The sequence below is a fragment of the Coturnix japonica genome, chromosome Z (genome assembly GCF_054131305.1).
Source record: "Coturnix japonica strain WE chromosome Z, WE-NBRP24, whole genome shotgun sequence".
Taxonomy (NCBI): Eukaryota; Metazoa; Chordata; class Aves; order Galliformes; family Phasianidae; genus Coturnix; species Coturnix japonica.
The window spans coordinates 9,712,071-9,727,513 of NC_140702.1; the positions used below are offsets into that span (position 1 = coordinate 9,712,071).

At 51.3% G+C, this 15,443-nt stretch overlaps 1 protein-coding gene across 2 annotated transcripts; it reads left to right on the forward strand.

The window, feature by feature from the left end:
• The first annotated feature begins 581 nt into the window (after positions 1-581).
• LOC146753712 (maestro heat-like repeat family member 5) lies at positions 582-9,022 on the forward strand. Of its 2 annotated transcripts, XM_085528711.1 has the most exons (17): positions 582-824; positions 999-1,078; positions 1,284-1,409; positions 1,685-1,764; positions 2,034-2,145; positions 2,458-2,547; positions 2,796-2,999; positions 3,135-3,287; positions 3,461-3,612; positions 3,880-4,027; positions 4,484-4,621; positions 5,011-5,187; positions 5,789-5,944; positions 6,096-6,197; positions 6,315-6,417; positions 6,658-6,717; positions 6,984-9,022. In XM_085528711.1, exons 1-17 carry the CDS (start codon positions 707-709, stop codon positions 7,133-7,135), a joined length of 2,151 nt encoding a protein of 716 aa, XP_085384837.1. In that variant the 5' UTR covers positions 582-706; the 3' UTR covers positions 7,136-9,022. The 2 variants fall into 2 exon arrangements, with proteins under 2 accessions (XP_085384837.1, XP_085384836.1); XM_085528710.1 differs by lacking the exons at positions 582-824; positions 999-1,078; positions 1,284-1,409; positions 1,685-1,764 and having other exon boundaries at positions 1,832-2,145; positions 2,796-2,900.
• The last annotated feature ends 6,421 nt before the right edge of the window (positions 9,023-15,443 follow it).

Consider the following 15,443-nt stretch of genomic DNA (forward strand, 5'->3'; position numbering starts at 1 on the left):
CCATTTAGTGGTTTGCTATATCATAGCTGTCAATAAGTAATAATACGTTAGCTTATAAATTTCCATTTCCCACTTACGGAATTGTCTAACATGTATGAGTGCATATACATTGAATAATTTATAAACTTTACATGGAACTCTTATGTTTAGTGCATTATCAATCAAGGATTTGCTTGAATGATGATGATTATGTTATTAGTATAATTAGTGCTGTTGTTTTTAATTGCTTGCTAATAAACAAAAGGGGAAAGTTGGAAGGGAGGATGAAAAGCTAAAAAAGGAAAATTGTGAATGTCTGTCAGTTTGTAAGAAACCATTTGGATCATTTATACCCGAATCCAGAAGGACGGGAGCCTGAGCAGTCCAGCTGCTCTCAGGCCCGCTTCCAAAGCTATCTGGGTAAGCAGGCACACGCATCCCTCCTGCTGAGGAGTTTGGTCTGTGCCATTTTAACCGGGCTCTGGAACCAGCCCCACCCGGGCGGGGCAACACGTCACAGTGGGGCCCTTTGTGACCCATCTCTATGACACCCAGGCATAGCTGGCACTGACAGCAGGCGGCCTCAGTGTCCGTCAGGACAGCGAGGAGACAGGGCAGGAGTGTGCGGGTCTGGCGAAGAGCCCCCGAGCGCAGCCCAAGTCATTTCGCTTTACCTTTGGCAGCCCCGCAGCTGCCACATCCCTATCCTTAGCCTACATCCCACGGGATGGAGAAGAAACCTCCTAAACACCCCAAGGTGGCCTGGGAGGAGAGTGGGGCTCCCCAGGAGAGAAAATCTCCACCGGAGCCCTACGAAGTGACTGAGGTCATCCTACTCCGTGCTGGTGAGTGAGGGTCCCCAGTGAGTGCCCCCTGATTGACACCAGGCCCCCTTGTCCTGACAGGCACGGGCAGACTGTGCCAGGGGAGTGAGCCCAGGGCTGGAGAGGCCAGAGCTCCTTCCTCTGCTCGCGCCTGCCTTTGGCCCCTCTATAGCATTGCTCTCTCTACTTGGTCAGATCCTAGCTTGCTGCCTCTGTGTGAACTGGAAGAGGTGGCCGTAAATGTCATCGAAACCTATGACGTCAGCGAGGAAAAGGTAAGAGCAGCCATCTCCATCTTGGCTGTTCCTGCATCTCCAGATGATCCCTCTGGCTCTGCCTTCAGGCTGCATGAGGGCTGCTGGCCGGGCAGAGCTGCTGCAGTCCTGCAGCTGTCCTGCGCTGCTCCAAACCCCGCAACAACTGGTCCCTCTCGATACGGCTCTCCCCACTCACACTCCTCGGTCTCTTTGTGCTTGCCAGGATCTGTTGCAGAAGTTGCAGTTCCTGAACTGCATTTGCTCACTGTGCAGCACCGCTGCAGAGAAAGGCAGGAAAAAGAGCTTGCGTATCTTCTGCGCTGAACAAAATCTGTCACAGGAGATTGAGGTGAGGGGACATGGCTCCCAGGTACCTGCACACTGAAAGAAGGACAGGACTAGGGGAGAGGGAGGCAGGGAAATCATGCACAGACACCAAGGTGCCCCAGATGGGACTCCAGGTGCTGCTGAGACCTCAGCAGTGGAGGCAGACAGCAGCACCAGTGTGCCAGGGTTTGTCGAGGGCCACTGGGGAGACTCAGGCCCTACCGGTCAGTGGCAGGTTTTCTGTTGGTGGGTGTTGGCAGCTGCCAGGTGCCATCCTGATTTGACTGTGCTTTGCAGGTTCTGTTGTGTGACGAGCCCAGCGAGCAGCTGAGCACAGCACTCAGATTCCACTGCATGAATGCGATTGCTTCCCTGAGGTACCTGCCCAGTCCCTGGTTTTGCCAGCACATCCCCCGGGCACGATCCTGGTGGCCCTGACACAGCTCCCCGCTAAATCTTGGCCCTTGTCCTAAAGCTGGTGGCATCAGGACTGTCCTCTGACCCAGAGCAGCCCTGTGGGGGGAAGAGGCACCTCCTGTCAGGTCTCCCCATCCCTCTCAGGGAGCCTCGCCCAGGGGAGGACCTGATCCACCCCTACCTCAGCAACAAGGCACTGCTCCTAGCATCTGTGTCTCTCTATTTGCAGTGCAGTGAATGCAATTACGGAGGAAGAGATATTACATCTCTTCAACGTGTGCTGCAGTGTCATCTTGTGCGTTCCTCCAACCAGCGACCTGAACATTTGCCTCTACAACAACGTATGTACTGGGCAATCTACTGATTGACCCCATGCATCTGGGCTGCTGCTTGGATTACTTGTGTCCAGAGATCTATAAAGATGTTTGTGGGACAAGGGAGAAGCCCTGCTTGCCCTCACCCCTCTCACTCTTGCCTTGGGCTTGGCAAACACCCTGTGCTTGTAGCCTGGTCTGGGCGCAGCAGCTTTGCAGGGTGTCCCTGAGCACAGATCTGTGGGTATCCTTCCTTGACAGCCAGAGGGGTTCACAGCAGTCTCCTGGGTACGAAAGGGAACCCTGAAAAGCTTCCACAACCCACTCTTCTCTTTACAGACCCTGGATGCTATGGATGACATGCTGCAGACTGTGCTAGACAGCTGTCCCACCAGCAGTTTCAATAGTCTGCTGCAGAGAATCTTTGAGGTCTGTCTATTGTGAAGTTCTGCCCCCAGAGCTCCCTTGTAGTAGAATTTTATCCCGCTCCATGGAAACGGCACTGGCAGCAGTTGGAGCCGGCAAGGGACCCCAGCGGCAGTAGCCCCATGATGGGCTTGGCTTAAGCTCAGGGGAAGCCTGGATGGATGCTGTGATTCCAGCTAGGAGCTCAGCAGACCTGCTTCTCCTGGAGTGGGCATCCGCCCAGGGCTAACCAGCAGCTCTTCTCCTCACAGGTGCTGCTGCCTTTCACCGTCTCCAAGACAGAAATTGTGTGTGAGAGGGCTTTAGATCGCATCTTGGAGATTAGTGACCTCATGACCAGCAGTTTCTGGCAGCGGGTAAGGAGACATGAAAATTCCAGCCAGGCACTCTCATTCTTTGCATCCCAGAGCTGCCTCTACGGCTCAGGAGTATCTGTGAGACAAGCTGGGGCTCAGGCGGGAACCCTCAGAATGCTTTTGACCTGAAGGGAGGGTCATTATCCTTCCTTTTGCCTGTGGTCATCCCACTCCAGACGCTATTCTCTCACTCCATTTAACATACCTTCCCTCCTTTTTTCCTTCTTACTGCAGCCACTTGGAGAAAACCTTCCCCCTTCTCAGAGGACAGACATTGTCCTTGTGATCCTGGAGAAGATCATTGGGGACTACAGTTTTGATGAGAAGGAGTGGGCTGACGCTCTGCTGGAACTAGTTTTGAGAGACCCTGCAATCTGGCTGATGGATGTAAGCAGTTTGAGGCTGGATTGTCATGCCCTACCCTGCCCGCCACAGCTCTTGGGAATCTGAAGCCATTTGAAGGCAGCAAAGAGCTGTGGGAAGGGCAGTAGTAACACAGCCTGGGAGGCAAATGGCTGCAGTCCAGTGGCAGCAGCAGTCTCCCTGTGTTCTCACAACAGGTGCCAGAGATCCTGGGATGCATCCACACAAACCTGAAAATCCAGAGCACATCAGTTCAGCAGATCCTGCACTCAGTGCTGGATGTGCTGACCATCCAGTTTCCCGCGGATGTGCTGAGGAGTGTGTTGACCGACCTCCCACAGACTGACAGGTATCAGCCCAAACAGCCCCACACGTTTGTTCCATGTGAAGAGCAGGGCTCAGAATCGGTCTGGTTGCCAGAGCCAAGGAAAGCTGCAGGACATCCCGAGGAGCAGGCCCTCCATCCCACTGTGCTTTCCAGAGCTGGTGGGCCGCTCAGGGCTGCAGCAGCCACTACCAACCATGGCAGCCCAGAGCCCCCCATCAGGCTCCTGCCTGAGCCATGGTGCTGTGGCTAAGGCAGCCCTGCTGACACAGCATTGCTCTCTGTTTATAGCACTACCCTGGACATACTAAAGAGTGTGCTTCCCCTGCTGGAAAAGTCTGAGGAGATCTTGGACGAACTGAGCAACGTTCTCCAGGACCAACAGCTGTGTGAGAGATTTAACATCACCACAGCGGAGCTGGGCCTCCTTCGCTTGACTGTGAGTTACTGGACAAGGCACCGTGCTCTCCTTCAGGGCACTCTCTCCCCAGCTCCCTGCCTCCCCCTGCCTTGCTCCCCAGACCAGAAACCTGAGGCAGGGCTGTTGCAGAGTCAGAGCCATGGCTGGGGCCTGGGAGAGCCTCCATGCAGGCGAAGCAGGCTTTATTGCCCGTGGCCAGCCATGGCTGGTGTCTCTTTTGTGCCAGCTCCTGCTGGTCAAGCACTCCACAGAGGATTCAGAAGCTCAGAGGGCAGGAGGAGCAGGCCAGAAAGCCATCCTGCATAGTGCCTGGCCTGGGCGCAGAGGGATGGTGGGGCCCTCCAAAGGCACTGCTACCTCAGGCCAGGCTATGTCTCCCCAGTGCCCTGCCCTGAGATCCAGAGCAGCCAGGAGCTGCAGGGTGCAGGATGTCCTGCTGCCTCTGCCTGCCTCTCACTGCTGTGTTCATTTCAGGTGATGCCTCCCACTGAAGAGAACCTGCAGGAGCTGTGTAAGCCAGAACTGCTCCAGAGGCTTCTGAAAGTTGAAAGCCCGGCAATACTCTGGCTGGTGCACAGAGGCCTCATAATGCTGTCTGATAGACCTGAGACGGTGAGCAGGACCTTGTCAAACAAAGCCCTCCTGTTGGCAGCCTGGCACTGGGGCGGTGGGCAACGCTGTGCCTTGGCCTTGCCTGGCACTCGGGAGTTGGGGTGATGGTTGTGGTGGGGCCTGGTGGCTGAGATTTCCAGAAGCTTTTCAGATGGGTTACCTGGGGGTCTGTTGGAAAAGGGGGCACAGAGTCCTTGTTCACCCGTCCTCCTTTTCCTGCCTTCCCCATACTTGGCACTGTTGGCCACCACCTGCCTGGAATCTACAGCTTCCATTCCTGTGGCAGCTGTGGGCAAGCGAGGCGTGTGGCTGCTGCTCTGTAATCAGAGCTTTTAGGCCAGGGTGGCCACTGACCTCCTGATGGAAAGGAAATTGTGTGTTTTGTACAGGCAATGGAAATTCGGACCCTGCTTCCAGAAGTCATGGAGACCCTGCGGTTTGCCAGCACACCCATTACTGTGAAAGTGCTGAATATCTTCAGAAATGCAATGCACAGTCTTGGGAGGAGGCGCGCCAGTCAGTTTACTCTGGAGCTGGCTGAGAATATCCTGCCTCTTTTTAATCATGTAAGTCTGTTGTGGGAGGCTGAGCTCTGCGGATGGGTGCTTGACAGGAGTGCCTTCTCCTTTCTTTCCTTCTCTGGGCTCTCAGGAATGAGATGCCTTGTGGGCTCTGCAGCCCAGCAGGCTGTGTCCCTGGCAGTGCAGCTTGGCTGTTCTTGGTGATGTCAGGCCCCTGTGCTGGGTCTCAGCCTGGCACCTCAGCAAAACACATTCTGCCAACGGTTACTTTCAGAACCTCCATCGCTCCCTTTTCTACCAGTGCCAAGCATTCTCTCCAGGGATCACAGCAGGGATGTGGAGGCTGAGCAGGCGGCATGTGCCCCAAAGGTTCTGCCAAAGGCCAGCTCTGTCTCCTCCTTGTCCAACACTCCCAAGGTGCCAGGGCAGCTCCGCTTTGACCTGCTGGACTGGCTGGGGGAGCACTCTGAGGCACAGACACCCCATGCTGGAAACCTTTTGCACTGCTTTGCATGACTGCAATGCACTTTTGTGCAGAATGTGACTCCAGAGCACCTCCTTTCACATCAGCCATGCCTACACTCATGCTCACCATGGGCAGTGAGAGTGTGTTGCTGAGGTCTGAGGTCCTCCTGTTCTCCCTCAGGCATCATGTGAAGTGCGAGAAGGTTCCATCCGCCTCTTCAAGGATGTGATGGATACTGTGGTGTGGCTTAAGAAGAGAAGCATGAAGAAGACTGTGCGCAGGGGCCTGCTCCCTCTGCTCTTTCAGATGAGTGACGAGACCCCGAGTGTAGCACAGGTACGAATTTCAGACCTGACCAGTGTGCAGGCAGTGGTGCGCTGACAGCTCAGCTGTGATCTGCAATTGAGAGCAAGTTGAGCAAGCATTCAGACACTGGGATGTGTGTCTGTGTGTGTGGTGCCATGTCCCTGCATCTGTTTTTCTGTAGGCATCTGCGGATGCCCTTGCATCTTGTGGAAGGTTCCTGAAGTGGGATGAGCTCAAGCTGCATGCCTGGCTGAAGAACCCAGCGGGAATCACAAAGTGTTTGGTGAGCACAATCACACAGCCCTCACCTTTTTGCTGAGGGAAAGTGGATGCTGGAGGAGGGGTTGCACCAGCAGCTGTGGACACTCTGCAAGCCCCATGCTCTTGTGCTCTTCTTCAGCTGGAGCAGAAAAGAAAGATAGTGGAAGGCATCCTGCAGCAGAGCCTGCCATACCTGCAGGATTCTCAGGCCTCCTTGAGACATGCGGCTGTCAGATTCATTGGTGAGCCCAACCCCTGCGTCCCTCTTTGGGCCCTGCCCTGGCAGGAAGGCACAGCCCTGAACCCCCAGGTACACCCTGCCCATGCTGCTAGCCCCAGTGGGTGCCTTGCTCAGGTTCCCTTTGGGCACTGCCCCTGCCTGCAGCACAGAAGGGGAAGCAGCTGGGCTGGCGGGGCCAGGCTCTGCGCTCCTAGCTAGCAGCGTGTTGGGGCGTGGGTGTCTGACGGAGCTCTTTCCCTAGGGCTGACTGAGAAGTACTCCGGGGAACAGAGTGAGGAGATGCTGGATAAACTCTGCAGTGGTGAGTGAGGGCAGTGCTGTCTGTGTTGGGGCTGGGGGCAGAGCCTGGTCAGCATGCAGCTGTGCTTTGCCCTGCTGCACGGAAATGCTGCAGGGCAGAGGAGCATTCCTGGCAATCCTGAGCAGTGTCTTCCAGCTGACCCCTCAGACTCACATTCCTCCTGGCCAGGAAAAGCAACGAGTGGGGCTGGCATGGTCCTGAGGGGAAGCTGGTGGCTCTCTGCAGACTGGGGAGTTCAATCTCTGCTCTGTTTCCTTCTGTTGCAGCCCTTCAGCCTTTGGAAAATGACACCCATCCGACAGTCCGCTCTATGGCATCTGAGACAATCCAGAAGCTGACACAGCTAAGGCAGAATGCGGCATCATCAACACAGAGGAGGACCTCGATATTTAGACACTTGTCCTGCCTAAGCACCTGAAGGATAGTTCTTGTACAGTAACGTTACTAGGACACTTTTACAGTAACGTTGCAAGGACAAGTATTCCTGTCATGCAAGACAGACCCCCTGAACAACGGAAGGAGCCTAGGAGCACGGACATCTTGAAACACAGTACAGGAAACAAGCTGGTTAGAACTGGGTCTGTAGTTAGTGACTGATTAAGGTGCAAAGCACACCTGAAAGCCTTTAAAAGGAAGACCTGGAGAAGACGTCTGCCCGTGACTGTTAGAGAGCAGCACACATGCACGCAGACTCAGAACCTATCACAATTTCCATGACTTAATTGGAACTCGCCGTACGAGTTCTTGAAACTGTTTAAGCAAGCAGAAAAGTTATGGTTTTCCTAGCTTTTGCAAAGCTGAAATGTTGGGCAGCAAAGCTCCTGCTTGCTTATAGTGCTGTGTGCCTGAGCATAAGTAAGTGTCACGTGGAAAAAGACAAAAAAACATATTTTCTTCACCTACGTCTTGGAGACCCAGGAACCCAGACTTCAAGATCTTTGCTTCTGAGTTTGCATTTCAAAACCGGATTAGAAATGATTCTGCAGACTTTCTTTGATGACATTTGACTCTTGCAATAACAACAACACTACTGTTTCTACTGCTACTACTAACAGCAACGCAACAACAAAATAGTGGAAGATGAAGGAAGGCACAGGGAGAAGAGTCACTTGAGGAAACTTCTCCTATGAACTGAATTGGTGTTAGGGTCCCTGTGCGCAAGAACCAAAGACGGAGCAAGCATGTTTTGTCCTCTTCAGAATGCAATATGGTTCTTCTTATTGTCATCAGAATGAGACCGGGATTTCACTGGATTGTTGTGCTAAGCAAACACTTTAGTTTCACAGGTTTGGGACTTGAAGACCTGTCAAAGAACCTTTCAGACCTAATTTCTAAGTGCATAAAAACCCACTTGAATTAGGATTTAATTAGGATTAGGATTTATTCTTTCAAATGGAACTTTACATAATGCTGATTGTTCCTTTGTCTGTGAGGTAGGGAAAGAGGTATTTCTACCACCATGCTTATCTGGCTTTTCTGTTTTGTTTTATTTCCCGGAAAGGGGCCTGTAAAATCTGAACCATCAGTGATTGCTATCAGAGAGTATAACGTGTTTATATCAGAGAAAGTGGGAAGTAGGTCAAAAGCAAGTAATGCACTGTAATCCCCATTACAAATAATAACAAGAAATAGTAGTCAGTGCAACTCCCCGTCTATATTTTGCTGTTAATCAATGCTATCCTGTTTGTGTTTTGGGTTTGTATCTGCCTAATCAGCTTTTGGTTGCAAGTTAATAAATTGTTAACCCGTAGCTAGATTGCAGACAAAAAGGACTGCGTATTTTTAACTAACAGAAGGCACAAAATATTAATACCGTCCTTCACTCAGCCTTTCCCAGACAACACTCTTTGAATGAAGACACACAGAAGAATTTGTTGTTCAAGTTACAGATACATTAAGTTGGGAGGGCGTAAAGAAAGAGACATCATATTTACATTTTTTCAGCAATTCTAGAACATGACGTAATCCTGTCAAAATAACAGGAAAAAAAATGATTTGTGGAAGTGAAAGAAAAAATTTATTGTTGTGGAGGTAGTAGATAAAACAGGTTACAAAGGAGAGATCTGCTGCACCTGTCTAAGACGTAGAGGTTAACCTATATTTTCAGTGGTTTCAGGACTTTGTCTCATATATTAATACTGGCAGATATATAATTAAAAAATGGAAGTGGCACAAAGATTAGTTGACAAACTGTAATATAACTCAGAGTCCCCTATTTTCCCCTACAGAGAAAAATGAAAGATTGCCAAGCAAAAAAATAAAATAAAAAATTAGAAAACAAACAAAAAATATACTGTCAGAATTGTATTGCTTTGAATATGGGTTTTTCTTTTACAAGCCAATGAATTTGCAACTATATGTATACATTCAGTATTCACTGCAAGGCAGACCAAGAGCTGCTAACTATAAAGCATCATTGGATAACATAACAACAACCCTTGAACAGACACAGCAAACACTTGGTCTTGCAAAGATATAATCACATGGATTAAAGAACCATGTAGTGTGAAACAGCGCGCTCATACCAGCATCACATGTTGCAGGGATTTGCTCACGTGCAACGCCATCCATTTGAAGGCAAATCACTTTGTGGCTGTTCGTGACTCTAACCCAACAGCTGCTGTTTCTGAAAATGCTCCTTGAGGGATGTCTTTTGAAGGTTCAGGAAAACAGGACAGAATGAAATTCTGACCAGAGATACAATCCCCTACCATCAAATAACACAGCGCCTCAAGCAATTTTAATAAAGCTTCTTTCAGATGTCACATTTTTGCAGACTCCTATAAAGTCCAACCTACTCTTTTTGCTTAAAAACTTGTTACCTTCGTCATTTTGTTGCTGTCATAATTGCTGCCTCTCTAGTTGCTATACAAGATGCTGTTTCAGGCAGTCAACTGAAGGAGGCATGTATTGCTTCAACAACAACAGGAAAGCTGCAGGAAAAAGGGCTCTGTAGAAAATACGTTTTTCTGGTGTATCTAAAGCAGTACTTTTCAGCCCCATAAATACTTTCCATGATCTCATTGGTGGGAAAAAGTCCCATTTATGGCTTTGATGTAAATGGCAAGAAATTTAACTTTTCAGAATAATTCTTTCTGCTATTTTGGTTTGCTGCACGGCATACTCTTCATAGAATTATAGAAGCCCAGAACATTCTGAGCTGGAAGAGCCCCGTAAGGATATTCTTCAAAGACGATGAATCCTGTTTACCTTTCCTCACTGTTCAAAAAAGACTTTTGGCACACTGACATATTAAGATGATATTTCAGTCTTTCTGACATCAAGAGAAAAGAGCTGCCTTGTGAACAAAATTGTAGAGGGGAACTGGGCATTGTTTTCAGTTTTCCTTTTCAGCCCTTTACTGTTGTGACACACAACAGGATCGTTGAACCATAGAATGGTTTAGGCTGGAGGAGACCATAAAGACCATTTAGTTCCAACCCCTGTTACTATGGACAGGGTTGCCAGCCACTAGACCAGATTGGTCAGGATCCCATCCAACTTGGGCTTGAATGCCTCTAGAGATGAGGCAACCACGGAATCACACAGAATCCCAGAATGACCCAGGTTGGAAGGGACCTCGAGGATCATGTAGTTCCAACCCCCCTGCCTAGCAGGGCCACCAAACATACACCTTTACTAGATCAGGTTGCCCAGGGCCCCGTCCAACCTGGTCTTGAACACCTCCAAGGACGGGGCATCCACAACCTCCCTGGGCAGCCTGTTCCAGGGTCTAACCACTCTCCTAGTAAAGAACTTCCCCCTAACATCCAACCTAAATCTTCCCTCTTTTAACTTAAAACCATTTCCCCTAGTCCTGCTATTATCAGCCCTTTCGAAGAGTTTACTCCCCTCCTGGGAATAAGTTCCCTTCAGGTACTGAAAGGCTGCAATGAGGTCACCCTGCAACCTTCTCTTCTCCAGGCTGAACAAACCCAACTCCCTCAGCCTGTCCTCATAGGGGAGGTGCTCCAGCCCCCTGATCATCTTTGTGGCCCTCCTCTGGACCCTTTCCAAATCTCCATATCTTTTTTGTACTGAGGGCTCCATACCTGGACACAGTACTCCTGATGGGGCCTCACAAGAGCAGAGTAGAGAGGGACAATCACCTCCCTATCCCTGCTGACCACCCCTCTCCTGATGGAGCCCAGGATCCCATTTGCTTTCCGGGCTGCCAGAGCGCACTGCTGGCTCACGTTAAGTTTCTCATCTATCAGGACCCCTAGGTCTTTTTCAGCCGAGCTGCTCTCAAGGACAACTCCTGCCAGCCTGTACAGGTGCCTGGGGTTCTTCCGGCCCAAGTGCAAAACCTTGCACTTTGCCGTGTTGAACCTCATTAGGTTCACCCGAGCCCAGCTTTCCAGCCTGTCAAGGTCCCTCTGAATGGCATCCGTTCCCTCCACCGTATCAACTGCAACACTCAGCTTGGTGTCATCAGCAAACTTGCTGAGGGTGCACTCCATTCCCTCATCGATGTCATTAATAAAGAAGTTAAAGAGCACCGGTCCCAAGACAGACCCTTGAGGGACACCGCTCGTTACCGGCCTCCACCTGGACATGGAGCCATTGACCACCACCCTCTGTCTGTGGCCTTTCAACCAATTGCTTATCCATCTAGTTGTCCACCCATCAAATCCACTTCCCTCCAATTTGGAGATGAGGATGTGATGGGGGACCATGTCAAAGGCCTTGCTCAGGTCCAGGTAAATGACATCGGTCGCCTTCCCTCCATCCACCAAGGCCGTCACTCCATCATAGAAGGCCACAAGATTAGTTAAGCATGACCTTCCCCTGGTGAAGCCATGCTGGCTGTCTCGGATCACATGCTCGTTCTTTATGTGATCAAGCATGTTGTCCAGTAGGATTTGTTCCATAATCTTCCCAGGCACGGAGGTGAGACTCACCGGCCTGTAGTTCCCCGGGTCCTCCCTGCTCCCCTTCTTGTAAATGGGAGTGACGTGACCCTTCCTCCAATCATCCGGGACCTCACCTGACAGCCACGACTTCTCAAATATGATGGAGAGCGGCTCAGCAACCTCCTCAGCCAGGTCCTTCAGGACCCTGGGATGCACGCCATCTGGCCCCATAGACTTGTACTCATTCATTCTAAGGAGGCACTCTTGGACTTGCTCTACCCTTACAAGTGGGGAGGGATTTACCTCCTTGGTCCCCACATAGAGCTATGGGGGTGCAAGACTTAGGGACGTGAAAAAGACTAGAAGGTGAAGAACTCATTCAGCACCTCAGCTTTCTCTTCATCTGTTGAAGCCATTTCTCCTTTTAAATTTACCAGAGTAGGTACGCCCATTTTGGCCTGTCTCTTCTGGCCAATGTACCTGTAGAAGGTTTTCTTATTGTTTTTCACGTCCCTCGCCAAGTTCAGTTCTGCCTGCGCCTTGGCTTTCCTGATCCCACGTCTGCATGTTCGGACAGCATCCCTGTATTCTTCCCGGGTGACACAGCCTTGTTTCCAGAGCTTGTACACCCCTTTCTTCACCCTCAGTTCTCTTAGCAGGTCCTTGCTGAGCCACGCCGGTTTTCTACCTCACCTGCCCACTTTCTTAATCAGGGGAATGGAGACCTCTTGTGCTGCCAGGAGGGCATCCTTGAAGAGCAGCCAGCTCTCCTCAGCGTCCTTATCTTTGAGGGCAGAGCGCCAGGGGATCTTGGCCAGCATTCCATTGAGTAGCTTGAAGTCTGCTCTTCTAAAGTTCAGCATCCTGGTCCTGCTCTTTGCCAGGCCCACATCGCTTGAGATCACAAACTCAACCAGGGCATGGTCGCTGGAGCCCAGGCATCCTCCAACCTTGACACCTTTGATGATCTCCTCAGCGTTGGTGAGCAGCAGGTCCAGCAACGCTTCACCTCTGGTCGGTCTGTCCAATACCTGAACCAGAAAGCTATCATCAATGGATTCCAGGAGCCTTCTGGAGCTCTTGCAGCTCGCCGTGTGGTTTTCCCAACAGATGTCCGGATGGTTGAAGTCTCCCACCAGGACAAGAGCCCGTGAGCCAGACGCCTCACGCATCTGGAGCAAGAAAGCCTCGTCAACAGCCTCCCCTTGATCAGGTGGCCTGTAGTATACCCCTAATACCAGCTGACCTTTATTAGTCCCATCTCTAATCCTAACCCACAGGCTCTCGACTTGTTCCTGACTGTTTCTCATAGGGAGCTCCTCACAGTTTATGCAATCTCTGACATAGAGAGCAACTCCCCCACCCTTCCTACCTCGCCTATCTCTCCAAAAGAGTCTATAGCCATCGATGGTAGTATCCCAATTGTGGGAGTCATCCCACCATGTTTCTGTGATAGCAACAATGTCATAATTTTCAGAGTGCATCACAGTTTCCAGTTCCTCCTGCTTGTTACTCAGGCTACGTGCATTAGTATAAAGGCACTTCAGCCAGGCTGTCCGTCTCACCACCTTCATAAGTGATCCAGGATCCGCTAGAACAGCGGCATCCCCAGCATCTCCCTGCCCTACTCCCTCCTTTTGCACTCTGCAATCATTGCCCACGGAGTTTGGTACAATCCCTCGAATGCACAGTTCAACCCCAGTAGCCCTTATTTTGCCCCCTTCCCCTTCGTTCCTAGTTTAAAGACCTATCAATGAGTCCCGCTAATTCTTCAGCTAATACCCTCTTACCCCTCAGGGACAGGCTGCTTGCATCAGCAGCCATCATTCCAGGTGCAGTGTAGATTGCCCCATGGTCAAAATAGCCGAAATTCTTGTGTCTGCACCAGCTCTTAAGCCATCTGTTTAAGAGCTGGGTTTTTTGCATCCTCCCTGTACCTTTTCCTGACACCACGGGCATAGAAGAAAAGATCACCTGCACCCCAGCTCCTTCAAGTATTCGCCCCATTCCCCTGAAATCTTTCTTGATGGACCTCAGGCTTTCCTTGCCAACTTCCTCACTGCCAGCCTGAATTATTAAAAGTGGGTAGTAGTCTGAAGGCTGAATCAATCTAGAAATTTTCTTTGAAATGTCCCTGACCCGTGCCCCAGGAAGGCAGCACACTTCTCTGCGGGTAGGGTTGGGCCGGCATATAGGGCATTCTGTTCCTTGCAGAAGGGAGTCACCTACAACAATCACCCTTCTGTCCTTACGTGTAGAAGCAGTCTTGAGGCTTCGGGGTGACCGCTTCACCTGAGGCAACCTCATGGGTGAACCTGTTTCCACACTCTCACCAGTCTCCCCCTCAAGTTCCAGGGCCTCAAACTGGTTTCGCAGAGGCACCTGGGGAGCCGGGGATGGTCGTGATGGAGGATGCCCCTTCCGTCGAGCAGGTACCCGTTTCCACTCCTCCTCCCTTCTCAAATCGTTGCTAGATGGAATAGAGGACAGGGAGCTGGCTGCAGTGTTGCCAGCTGGCTGGTTCCCCTTTACCACCTGTTTGTGAGGTGGCAGGGGCTGACATGCTCCATTAGGAGCCTCGACTGTGTGCTGAGAACTTGAGGCTGAGAGGGACTGACACCACCAGTCAATCTCCCTCTCACACTCTTTTATAGTCCTCAGCCTCTCCACTTCCTCCTTCAGGTCAACTACGAGGCTGAGCAAGTAGTTCACCTGGTCGCAGTGAACACAATCACTGCCTCCCTCACCCAGCACTGCAAGGGCCAGGCTCTGGCACTCAGTACAGCCAGAGACCTGCACACCAGCATCTTGGGTTGGGGGCTCAGTCTGAGTTTCCTCAGACATTCTGGCAGCAGCCTTCCTATAGGGCATGTGCAGGACCTCAGTCTGGGTCTCTGCAGTCTTCTTGGTTGCTGCCTCCCATTTCTGTGAGATCGGGACCCTTGTCTTGGCCTCCTCAGTATTTCTGGCAGCAGCCTTTCGCCGGGGGGCACCCATGTCGGAACTAATTGGAGTCCCGCCAATTCTTCAGCTAATATCCTCTTACCCCTCAGGGACAGGCTGCTTGCATCAGCAGCCATCATGCCGAGTGCAGTGTAGATTGTCCCATGGTCAAAAAAGCCAAAATTCATGTGTCTGCACCAGCTCTTAAGCCATGGATTTAAGAGTTGGGGTTTTTGGATCCTCCCTGTACCTTTCCTTGATGCCATGGGTGTAGAAGAAAAGACCACCTGCACCCCAGCTCCTTCAAGTAATCGCCCCATTCGCCTGAAGTCTTTCTTGATAGACCTCAGGCTTTCCTTATCAATTTCCTTGCCGCAAGCCTGAATTATTAAAAGTGGGTAGTAATCTGAAGGCTGAATCAACCCAGGAATTATCTTTGAAATGTCCCTGACCCGTGCCCCAGGAAGGCAGCACACCTCTCTGCGGGTAGGGTCGGGCCAGCATATAGGGCCTTCTGTTCCTTGCAGAAGGGAGTCACCTACGACAATCACCCTTCTGTCCTTACGGGTGGAAGCAGTCTTGAGGCTTGGGGTGACCGCTTCACCTGAGGCAACCTCATGGGTGCACCTGTCTCCACGCTTTCACTCGTCCCCCCCCTCAATTTCCAGGGCCTCAAACCTGTTTCGCAGAGGCACCTGTGGAGCCGGGGATGGTCGGGATGGGGGATGCCCCCTCCGCCGAGCAGGTACCTGTTTCCACTCCTCCTCCCTTCTCAAATTGTTGCTAGGTGGAAGAGAGGACAGGGGGCTCGCTGCATTGCTGTCAGCTGGCTGGTTCCCCTTTGCCACTTGTTTGTAAGGTGGCAGGGGCTGACATGCTCCATTATTTGCCTCATCCGTGGGCTGAGAACCTGAGGCTGAGAGGGGC

Excerpts from the sequence above, each read along its gene's own strand:
- LOC146753712 (XM_085528711.1), top strand. The coding sequence starts at position 707 with ATGGAGAAGAAACCTCCTAAACACCCCAAGGTGGCCTGGGAGGAGAGT. Across the intron at positions 4,622-5,010 it reads TGTCTGATAGACCTGAGACG|GCAATGGAAATTCGGACCCT; the intron begins GTGAGCAGGACC and ends TGTTTTGTACAG. Across the intron at positions 5,188-5,788 it reads TCCTGCCTCTTTTTAATCAT|GCATCATGTGAAGTGCGAGA; the intron begins GTAAGTCTGTTG and ends GTTCTCCCTCAG.